The sequence below is a fragment of the Phoenix dactylifera genome, chromosome 2 (genome assembly GCF_009389715.1).
Source record: "Phoenix dactylifera cultivar Barhee BC4 chromosome 2, palm_55x_up_171113_PBpolish2nd_filt_p, whole genome shotgun sequence".
In the NCBI taxonomy this organism is placed as follows: domain Eukaryota; kingdom Viridiplantae; phylum Streptophyta; class Magnoliopsida; order Arecales; family Arecaceae; genus Phoenix; species Phoenix dactylifera.
In genome coordinates this window covers 25,898,381-25,910,216 of record NC_052393.1, presented here as the reverse complement: position 1 = coordinate 25,910,216, position 11,836 = coordinate 25,898,381, and the positions used below count along the sequence as shown (strand labels likewise).

At 44.6% G+C, this 11,836-nt stretch overlaps 1 protein-coding gene across 1 annotated transcript; it reads right to left on the bottom strand.

Moving 5' to 3' along the window:
* Positions 1-9,464: 9,464 nt before the first annotated feature.
* Positions 9,465-11,836, bottom strand: LOC103696895 (protein IQ-DOMAIN 1-like). The gene is made up of 5 exons (XM_008778616.3): positions 11,533-11,836; positions 11,140-11,427; positions 10,771-11,031; positions 10,551-10,691; positions 9,465-10,445 (listed from the first exon to the last, which is right to left on the bottom strand). The coding sequence occupies exons 1-5, from the start codon at positions 11,653-11,655 to the stop codon at positions 9,669-9,671; spliced, it is 1,590 nt and encodes a 529-aa protein (XP_008776838.1). The 5' UTR covers positions 11,656-11,836; the 3' UTR covers positions 9,465-9,668.

The window sequence follows — 11,836 nt, the reverse complement described above, 5'->3', positions numbered from 1 at the left end:
GCCTTTTTTTTTGAGGCCTTCCTTGTTTCCTGCGTAATTGTCTTTGGTTTATTTATTTGAAATAAGTTGTTTTGTCTAGCTGAATAGACTTAAATAACGCTTGGAGTAAGTTGATTTTTTCTAAGATTTATAGAAATCTATCTTGTGTCAATAAATTCTTAGGAAAGATCAAGGGTGATGACGTGTGTAAAATGCTCCGCGTCTTGTCTCTATTGTTCTTATATTTTGCCACTATCTGTATTTACTTTGTACATAAACTCTATCATTAAAAAATTATTGAGGAAGTGCATCTTCGCTTCTCCAGCTACTCCACGAAGAAAGAAGTGGATAAAATGATATCAGGCTTAAGTTGACTTGGGAGGCTTATTTAGAAGAAAGAGAGTAGCCAAAGAAATTGTAACCAATGGTTCATTCAAGTATAATTTTCTGTGATACGGTGTGAGGCCCAATAGTCCCACATCGGAAAGACTCGTTCCAGAGCCTGGGCATATGAGGCGGGTGTCTTCTAATCCTGCAGACGCGTTTTGGGTGGAAAACAAAATCGGGGAGGGGTGAAGGACGCTTGCGTGAAGCCCCAGAATCGGACAATATCTGGCAGGGGAGCTCCGTGTTCCCCCCTCATGTGGCCCCCACGTGGGCACTAGGTGCCTCACGTACCTCGCGGAGGCGGGGGCGTGACATTTGGTATCAGAGCCGAGCACGGCTCTTGTCCGATGGTGGGAAGGGTGTGAGGCCCAATAGTCCCACATCGGAAAGATTCGTTCCAGAGCCTGGGCATATGAGGCGGGTGTCTCCTAATCCTGCAGACGCGTTTTGGGTGGAAAACAAAACCGGGGAGGGGTGAAGGACGCTTGCGTGAAGCCCCAGAACCGGACAATATCTGGCAGGGGAGCCCCGTGTTCCCCCCTCATGTGGCCCCCACGTGGGCACTAGGTGCCTCATGTACCTCGCGGAGGCGGGGGCGTGACATTTGGTATCAGAGTCGAGGACGGCTCTTGTCCGATGGTGGGAAGGGTGTGAGGCCCAATAGTCCCACATCGGAAAGACTCGTTCCAGAGCCTGGGCATATGAGGCGGGTGTCTCCTAATCCTGCAGACGCGTTTTGGGTGGAAAACAAAACCGGGGAGGGGTGAAGGATGCTTGCGTGAAGCCCCAGAACCGGACAATATCTGGCAGGGGAGCCCCGCGGTCCCCCCTCATGTGGCCTCCACGTGGGCACTAGGTGCCTCACGTGCCTCGCGCAGGCGGGGGCGTGACATTTGGTATCAGAGTCGAGGACGGCTCTTGTCCGATGGTGGGAAGGGTGTGAGGCCCAATAGTCCCACATCGGAAAGACTCGTTTCAGAGCCTGGGCATATGAGGCGGGTGTCTCCTAATCCTGCAGACGCGTTTTGGGTGGAAAACAAAACCGGGGAGGGGTGAAGGACGCTTGCGTGAAGCCCCAGAACCGGACAATATCTGGCAGGGGAGCTCCGTGTTCCCCCCTCATGTGGCCCCCACATGGGCACTAGGTGCCTCACGTACCTCGCGGAGGCGGGGGCGTGACATACGGGAAACACGCTATGCAAGCTTTGGATTGAGGGTCCTAACAATATTTGAAATAGCCATGAAATGAGAAATTCTTATCAATTTGATAAATGTTTTACGTTGTGGGGATGGGTTGAGTGTGGGTTTGGGAGCTTAGAAAGCTTAGAAACCAGATGAAACATGATATAAATCTTCTTCTTCCACTTGGTGGAACTCTCGAAAAACTTGGAGAAAAGCATGCCTTTTCATATGTAGAGCTCAATATGGCTCAAGAGAGAACCAATATTATTATTGTTTCAGTAAAATTGGAGGAGCATCTTCCATTAGGATGTGGTCTTGTGAGCACTAGATTTTTATGGCCCAACTCGGTACCCAAAAAAAAAAATACAAACTTCAAATAAGAGTATCTTGTGAGGAGATATTTCATAGAAATTTCACCAATACAATCCTGCATTCAACTAAATCCAAAAACTAAGAGAACTAATGATTGGTTTCTCCCCATCTTTGGTAATTAATCTCTATATTTTGAAAGGGGCAAGCTTATCTTGATTGGTTGGGCGGTTGGTTATTTATTAGAAATCCCAAAATTTTAGGGTGCAATTGTCCCCCAACCCCCAAACTTTTTTTTGTGTGTGTGGATTGGGTGTGTCACTTGATCACAAAGATGTAAGTCTATCAAATAGGGTGCGATGTTGCATAGCATATACAACATGTCGCATGCAATACACGAAGCAACACCGTTGAATGTTTGATAGCGATTCATCTTGGTGATTGATTATGTGGCACCAACTATGGTTTGGCTTCCCTAGTGATTCCGTTTAAATAAATTAATTTCAGGTATGTATTCAGCTTTGAAGCTTGCTCGACCAACCAATAGGGTCTACATTCTACATAAGCTGCAGCCTAACAAATATTATCTATCTATTGCTTCTATATTTGAGCTATTAATCAAAATTCATTGCATGTTAAATATGAGAGAATATACATTTGCAGATGCATGTCACTTTTTTATCCTTATTCTCTCTAATCCAGGCTTGAAACTGGTGAGATGTAGTCTTTGAATTACAGCTATTGGCATCTTGCACAACAATTATGATTAAATAAGCCCTACATGGTAATTATGTATTATCATGGCCATCGTGTTGTACCCGAATTAGTACTCCAAACTACTAGTGAGAAGTTTAAAAGCCAGTGAGTACTGTTAGAGAGAAACGCCAATGAGATTTGTGACGCCCAGACTGCAAATCGTAATTCGCAAGCATAACGACCATCACATATTCAAAGAGATTATCCTATAAGCATGCAAGGCATTACTCCTAAGTGGGACAATGTTGAAATCACCATTTATCCTAAAAACTTAAGCTGATAGAATGAGGTAAATTTATTTATATATTTTATATTTTCTTACACTTTTTCTCACATGTGGGCCGGATTTTTCTTTAATGGGTAAGCCTAACATATGAAATTTTTTAATCATGAGGTTAAAGAGTACGGAGACAGGGTTCGAACTCAAGACCTCTGCACTGATACTATGTTGAAATCACCATTTGTCCTATCAGCTTAAGCTTTCAGGATAAGTGGTTATTTCAACAGGCAAGTAGGATAGAGGTGGTGGAGTGGGGCGAGAGAAATAGAGGATCCATGCCCTATTTCCTTATTACTCGGACTCGAACCGAGATGCTCTACCTCTCACCAACCTCCACATCTCCTCTCATGGGCGACTTTTATAGTGCGGGTCCTGTTCAGGAGAGTTTCGAGGGGGGGGGGGGGGGGGGGCGCGGGGGCCATTGTAGTTGGGCCAGGCCCTGGTTTTGGGCGAATTATCCGTGGAGCAAACTTTGCGAGCCTTTGATCGTGGAGCCCAACCTCTTTCTCTCCTACAAATTGAGAGTTAAAGGCAGCCACTGAACAGAGACAACAAAGTGCAACACCATTGGTGAGAGGCAGGGGAATGGCGAAGGAACCTAGTATGGTTCTCTCCTCATGGAATAAAAACAACACACATAGTTTAGTATTCTCTTCTTTTCTATCCTCTTGTTTACTTTCTTTCCTTGTCCCTTACTACAGTATTTATTATCCTACTCTAATACGCTACTCCTGTCATTGTTTTGGAGTAGCTTTCTTGTCATGTTATTTTTAACTATATCTACATATAGAGAATGCACACTGCTATAGTTTTGAATTTTGAACTCACAAAATGATTTCTATTCATACTCTGTATATTTATACAATCAGAGAAGCATAATTTTAAACGTACAAAATATGTAATTGAAAAGGAAATTTATAATACAATAAATGGTAATATTTACAAAAATAAAAACTGATCCTAGAATCATGGGAGGCAAAAAAAATCTGGCAGTATTTATTGCGGTAGCTGGATTTGAGTTGTCACTTGCTTGTTTTCTTCATTTTTCTTGATACTATATCTGTCTATGCTTCATAAAGGACCTCCTGTTACTGACTAGTAATTAAGATGAGAGACTATATAGCTTAAGATGTTAGGGTGGATGTTATAGCACAAATTCCTCAACATGCTTGTTGTATCTTGAAAGTTATATAACCCTTGTTGATCTCTATACCACTTGCACCTAATCAAAATTAGTTTCTGCATCTAAGGTGCGAGATTGGTGCGATCACCATGCTTTTTAATTGTGCAGCGGAACCTGATGCATTGCTGCATTGGTTGAGGCACGATGATCATGTGTCTCCATGGATATAATTCCAATGTAGATTTGACGATAACAGTAACTTCCGATAGGCTTTTTTTTTTTTTGTGCTGGTCTGAATGAGGATTTTGTATAGCTCTTGAAAGAGGAGCCATTATAACTTCTTAGATTACAGTGGTTTGCCGTATCCAATGGCAGATCTGAAAGCAGAGATCCTCAGAATTCAGATAAGTTATTAAATCTGACCTCTGAATTTGTGAAATTCTTACACTCCTTCCTCTCAGTTGATCCTAGTAGAGGGTATTGAACCGATCTAGCGACCACCCATCATTAGACCTTCACCTAGGCCTTCGTCTGGCATCATTGGACCTTATCATCAACAACCCTTGTTGTGCTACCTTTGCCCTAATCGGACTCTTGTATCACGATCCGCCCCATCATCACCCAAGATCAGATTGATGTGAGCTGCATGGGTACATCATCTGGACAAGTGTATATTTAGAGTGGGGTTTTATACTTTAGTCCATTAATTAAAGCCGTGTGCCATATAATTTGACTTGAAAAATTTATATTATTTAGTTTTATCCTCATGTTTGAAAAGTCCTAAATATTTGTAATTAAAATTTATAATGCACGTGTATATATCTATATCTAAATCTATATATTAAATATTATGTCTGCTCTAAAAAATAATAAATTTTAAAATTTTTAATCAAGCATGAACTGTTTAATTGAGCATGATCACGAGCATGTTATTTGATTTGTACGTGGGAAGCATTTGAAATGGATTTTAAATCTTGCTTTGAATCTATATGTATGGATATTTGATAGAATTATGGTTACCATATGCCGTGGAAACTAATTTCGAAATGGATTTGATGAGTATTTTCTACTCTACTTATTATTCAAGTCCACCAAAGGGATTGATCATTGGCTACATATCCAGAAACTAGTTTCTTTTAGGCCTAGCCGTTAATAAAGCTAGTTTTTTTTAAACCTAGCCAGTGGAGCTGATTGTGGCCATATGAATAACTACTAGCTCTTTTGAAGCTTTGCGAGTCAAGACTAATTCGCTGGAATATGCTGATGGATGACATATCCTACACTCAAGGGCAGGTCTCTTTCAGGTCTTGTCATGGTGCTAATTGTAGATATAGTCGATAAGATTGTTAGAGGGAAAAGGTTGTAATTGCTTTTAAAATTTCATAAAAAAAGAGTTGAAACTATTATGGCTTACTGGACTTAAAATTTGATAGTTGAAACTAATTGAACATTGTAATAAATATATATGTTTGATCCAACTAGCTATGCAAATGTTACTTACTGGACTATTAGCTCATGTTATCTTTTTACTAGATACCTAAGAGAAGCTCCGATGGGCCATGGGTTGAGGGTTAAAGTATTATGGCTTAGCCAGTTGTCCCTCAATGAGTAACTTTGTATCAAATTTTTTTTTTGTGTTATTACGGAAGAAAAGAGTCCTTTTGGAGTGGCCTTATTCAAGTCTTTGGAATCAATTAATACTCGGAGCTTTTCATTCTTCTTAATTACTAGCCCTATATTTGCCAACAATTCCACATACCAGGCTAGTTTTATAAACTTAACCTTGAACAATCTTTTGACGTTCTCTTTTACCTTTAGGGTCACGTTAGACAGGGAGGCAGGGAGCCTACGGAGACTGGCACGGCCGGATGAAACGGAAGGCCGCTGTGGGACTCCCACCAAGGGTGCTCGAGGACCGCACTAGGGCCGCCTCTTGCCACAGCAAAGGTGAGGGGTTTGGAATAGGCACATGAAATGTTGACCTGTCCCCCACGATGGGTAGGCCGCACATGCAACTAACGGATCGCAGCGGGACCCAATAGGGGTTCTCCAAACAAGAGTGAAGGTGTAACAAATCAGGATCTCATCCAAAATGGCTCGTCGGAAGGTATTATTTGGGTTTACCCAAGATCTACCCAGCAAATAACCGATGTGGAACTAAACACACGCCTGCACGGGTCCTCACATACTTCCCCGGTTCAAGCCCTGACGTCTTCGTCAGGCTAAGAGTTCAAATCCATTCAAATCTAATCACAAACACCACGATCGGTCCGTGGTCAACCCCAATGAATCTGTGCTGCAGTATCTCCTAGTCCACATAAGTTATGGGCCGGATCCACTCTGATACCATTTGTAACAACTCAGGATCTCATCCAAAATGGCTAGCCGGAAGGTATTATTTGGGTTCCTTGATACTGTATAAGTACCCAAGATCTACCCAGCAAATAACCGATGTGGGACTAAACACACGCCCGCACGGGTCCTCACAGAAGGGATGCACCTCGCGATGGTTGGCTGCAGCAAGGCAAGGAGCCCGCCGCTGGCTGCGTATCCGAGACTGCTCACGCGTCGGTACGATCACAGTCTTTGGCAACTTGAAAGGTTTGAGCCTTTCCTTGATTGGTAATATGTGTTCCATCAAATTTTGGTCATGTTCAGGCATCTTCGTGCATTTCCAAGCAGGGTTACTATCTTCCTGGTCTTCTGGGCTCAATGGTTCGCTTACAATTGTTGGCCTTTGTTGAGACGTAGTTCCCAGATTAACTTCAAACACAGGATCCTGTACCTTAGCTTTGGTATCTTCCTTGCTCGGTTTATTCCTTTAGCCACTACTCAGCTTATCCTACCTGATGTTCCATATATCCAATCTATCAGGCATTTAGGAGTACATGTGTCAGGTTGTCCCTTAGATTATTTGCTCTATTCCTCTGATGGAACTCAAAGATATCGAAGCTTCGGCTTCTAAGTTATTAGCTTTTTCTGTCCGTCAATTCTAGGTACTTGGTTCTTGCACGAATATTTCCTTGTTTCAATCTAGCTGGGACTAGAACATGTCAATCCTCAGCCGATGTTATTGGCTAGGATGTGGTGTAAATAATATCCCTCATATCCTATCGGTCATTGATAAGAGAGATAATGTGATGTATCGAACACCACATCTGTATTTTATTGGATGCCAATGGCAAAGGTATCTCAAATAAATACATCATTTGGAATTCTTGCAGTCTCTAGAGGTTTGTTTATCTCTAATTACAACAACAACCAAAACATCCCTTTTTTCAAAAAGTGGCCAAATTTCTCTACTAGACAATTCACTCCCTTGATTAGATCACTTCCCGAAACATTGCAATAAACTAGAATTCTTCTATGATCGGCTTAGTACAGTATAGAAGTCTTTATAAAGCCTTCTACTTTTATTGGCTCCAATAGCTTCCGTCCACCGAAGTCTCCTCTGTTTCTAGTAGACAACCTTGCCTCCTTTTGTGCCAAGATGAGTTAGGATCTCATTGCACTTCAAGCTATTGCTTGTCAGAGATAAAAGAACTTGAGCATTTTGGGTTTTTACGATCTGAGGACCCTCAGGTATTGATTCGAGATTCTTTCGGTCTCCATATGCTTCATCTTATTTTTAAATATAATGTATCCGAACCTTTTTCCTATATTTTTCCTTGTCATCCCAAGGATACTTTTCTATATGGGAAGCCCAATAATAAGGTTCACTCTGGAAGCACCCAACTATCATCGGCCCAGGCTAACCTAATGTGACCTTAGAAACCATTGGTCGGACCATATTTTCCAGCAAAAATCATCTATCTAGGAAAGAATGGTCTCTTTGACAATTGGAACTTTTTCAAGTTTCGTCCTATAGCTAAGCAATCCCTTATCAATGTCACTCTATGTTTTTGGTCTCCCTCGACCGACACTATTTATTAAAACCATGAGATGACAGATTCTAGTTTGTTAGACTTAGTGATTCTTCTCAATCTCAAATTCACTAGCGAAATATTCAATCCCAATGCTCAAGTCGAAGTTCCCAACAACGATTTTGGCCCAAACCCGAGTAAGAAGGCCAGTCACAAGGCTTATGTGAAAGCCTTCTGCCAATAGACTAGATCGGTTTCGCATCAAGAATACATTGCCTTTTTCTTGGTTTGAATATGCACAGGAGCGGCCCAATGTATTTGGGGGCCTAAGGCCGTTTTGTCTTTGAGGCCTTTCCTACAGTGAGCCGGCCTAAGACGAACTCATAGAAGGGCCTTTTTCTTTTCCATTTTGTCTTTGAGGCCTTTTCTGCGGTGGGCTTTTTTTGGGCCGAGGCTTAGGAGACCGCCTAAGTCGCCTAAGGATTGGGCCGGCCCTGGATATGCAAGTTCCTGTGCTCTCCATTAGTCAAGATTGTAAAGACATACCTTAGATTGGCCACTGTCCTGATCGATCACTCTAGCTGTCCTCATGTGTGCCTACTTTTATTAGTATTTAGGGAGTTTAATTTGGAAAGTTGGAGATTTGGAGGTCCTTTGTGGAGCTTCTAGCTCTAGCTTTACTCCTATTTTTCAGAGATCTGACCACCTCTGACTGGAATCTCCAAGGTTACTCCCATCAGTTTGCAGTACGCTCGCTTAGAAGGCCTTTTCCCTACTTTTGCAGAGTATTTCAGAAGATTTATGAAGATCAAGCCCTTTGGGGGCATATCTCTCTACTTCGAATGGCCGAACTACTACCCTGGCCTTAACACTAGCCAAATATTGGAAGACTCTTCCAGCTTAATCCTCTTCCTCCGAGGAGGTTGCTTAACGAGAGTCAGAAGATACCTTCCCCTCTACCCTTGGTTGGGAAGGAAGAGAACCGGCAAGGGATTATCGAACATCGAATGATCGTCAACGCCCTGTAGATAAAGATTATGAGTTAGGATGACAAGATGTGATTGGTTATCGGCAAGATAATGACTAATACCTCATGGCCAGCAGCCTAAATGCTGAGAAGCTATGCTTCTGTACATGGTGTGGAATATGAATTGACAAACGTCTTAGATCCTTTGGGATATGAATTACACACATAATTTAATGCAAACAATAATGGATTAAACTAAATAGAAATTAATATCCTGCAAAAAGAAATAGATAGGAAATAACCAAAATGCATGTTCTTGGACATGAATAATGATTTAGAAGTATAATAGCAATGAAATATGATAGGAACGCTTTTGGTAGCAGTCATGTTTCATAAGTTATATATTTTAACTTAATAAAAACATATGAAAAATGCTTATCTCCCAAAAATATTTCCTGAGTTCCGAAACGCATTCGTCAACTCATGATTTATTTTCTTAGAGGCAAAGTTAGTATTTTGGCCTCTAATAAACTACCGATTCGTGGGGTTTGGGCACTAAAGGCCGGGTTTATACCCATTCCGGAGAGACAGAGACGCATCAAACAGTTAGCCTACTGAGCTTTTGAAACAGGGCAACTACTTCGTTATTAAAGATTACAGATAGCTTCTCTTCTGTTTCCCACTTCACCCTCTTAATCCAATCTCACAGTTACAGTCGCAGGACAACCGTGTAAAGCTACTGACATCGAGAAACGGCGAACACCAAACCAAACGACGAACGAGAATGGGATGCCATTCAGAAGACGGAGACGCCACGCCCGCTCACCGGAGCCATCTCCGGAGATCAGTGGTCGACGAGGGCGAGACCTCGCCGGCGATACTCTCCGTGCAGCTCGACGACTGCTCCACCCCGAACTGTCCGTTCGCGCTCTTAAAGCTCGGGCTCCTAAGGCTCTGAGAATATCCGCCACCGCCGCCACCAATGTACGTCTCCGGCACCGGAAACGAGAGCCGCTTCTTCGCCGAGCCACTCCGCTGTTCCCTCTCCGGCGTCGACGGCCTCTGCCTCGGCGCGCTCTGCGACCTCGACCTGGCCTTCGCCGACTCCGTCGCTGCCATGTAGTTCGGCACCGCCGCCTGCTGCTGGTGGCGCTGCCCCCCGCCTCCACTGTAGTAATAGTAACCGGATCCGGTCGGGGTGTGAACGGAGGCCGAGCTCCTCTCTTCCCTGCCACAGCGAGGGCTCGCCGAGCGGACCTGAAGACTCCTAGCAGCACTCGAGGGGGAGGGCGTCGCAGGGGAGTGGAGGTGGTTGGACGACCGGTGGTGAGGAGACGCCGGTGGTTGATGCCTCCTAACATTTGTAGGCGTGGAATAGGAGAATGGCCGAGCAGTGTCGATCTCTAGAGTCTTGATGGGGTCTCTGTCCACGGAGGCTCGTCCTCTTCTGCTATTTCTATTATCACATGAAGTCCTCGAAGCCATCCAGCGGTCAAGCCACCTTGGCGGCCGCTGCTCTCCGTCCGATATCGCCGTATCCTCTTGCAGTTCTTCTCCACAGGAGAGGGATGAGGCGGTCTTACCATCAGACCTCCAAAGCTTTTCCAACAGTAAAAGTGTAAAACACGAGTAACTTTCTTTCAGAAAAGCTAGAGAAAAGAACAAAGGGAAGTAAAATAAAGAAAAAAAAAAGAAGAAACATACCTGCTGAGAAAAAGCATACGAGAGAGCTCTCTCTCTTTTCATAGCAGCCTCCTTCCTGCTCCGCAACATGGACTGGATCTCTTCAATAGTACGTGGATGGTCGTCCCAATCGTCTGCATAGCTACTCCCATCCCTCGATTGCTGAAGAGATATATAACAAACAAGAAACTTAGTTTGGCCAAGGATTTTGCTTGGTTTGGAGTTGGCTTTAAGGTACTACCACGGATCGCCGGTCGGAGAGGTCGTGGAGGTAGCGAGAGTCCCAGATGGAGGTGTCGCAGCTGAAGGTGGCGGACTTGTTGCTGCTGCGGCTGGTGCCCTCCCGGGCGAGCCTGGCCCGCTGGTCCCGCACCCTCTCCTGCACGCGCACCAGCGCCTGCATGCACCGCAGCGTCATGTTCGCCTGCCTCCTCACGTTGTGCCCTCTCACCAGCGCCTGCAACTTCACCAGCCCCCTCAACGCCTTCAAAGCCCTCCTCGCCTTCACAGAATCCAACCATTTAACCACACCCATTCATCTCTGCTCTCTACTATACCTCAAAGAGAAAAAGAAGAAAGAATGAACACATATAGCTAGAATATCATGTACCAAGTATCCTCGGAAAGCCGTTTGGATGACGATGGCGGCGTAGCGCTCTTTGACAAAGCTGGCAGAAGGCCTAGTTAGCCGGACCACCTCTGCTGCAGCCTGTGCCGTCGCGACGGCCGCCTCCGCGGTAGCTGCAGTCGCCACCGCCACCGCTATTGCATGCCTCTGCTCCGCGCTGGCGTTTGCCGCTGATGATGCCGTCACCGACCTCACCTCCGCTTCCTGCTGCGTCTGCTGCTGTTCCTGGCTTGAAGCCTTCAGAAATATCCATCTCCTCTTCTCCCTCTTCTGCCGCCACCCAAATAGATTCATAGTATAGCAAGTGGTAAAAAGAAGAAAGACTAGTTTGGAGAAGAAAAGGGGGAAGAAGAGGAAATGCGTTGAGGGAGCGACCTTATCCTCGTCGTGGTCTGGGTCCTCGCGAGGTCTGGAGGGCTTCTTTGGGGAGTCTTTGGAGGGGGATCTGAAGGCTCTTTTGACCGCCGTCAACCACGAGCTCCCACCTTTCTTTCCCATGAAGTAGCCGGCATTTACACCGTTACCCAACGGTGAAGCCCAAAAGGTAAAGAGTAACCCGGCGGAAGGGAAGCGGCGCAAAGCTTAGTGCGAGCTTCGTTCCGATAAAGAGAGCCGGGGTGGAGGGAGCGCGTACGGCAACCGCATGCCTGCGCCTTACTGGCGTTTAGTAGGATAGTAG

What these genes read in the sequence shown, in the direction of transcription:
- LOC103696895 (XM_008778616.3), bottom strand. Translation starts at nt 11,655, where the DNA reads ATGGGAAAGAAAGGTGGGAGCTCGTGGTTGACGGCGGTCAAAAGAGCC. An exon ending in TCTCCGACCGGCGATCCGTG is followed by an intron (nt 10,692 to 10,770) that starts GTAGTACCTTAA and finishes ATATCTCTTCAG; the next exon opens with CAATCGAGGGATGGGAGTAG. An exon ending in CGTATGCTTTTTCTCAGCAG is followed by an intron (nt 10,446 to 10,550) that starts GTATGTTTCTTC and finishes CTGTTGGAAAAG; the next exon opens with CTTTGGAGGTCTGATGGTAA.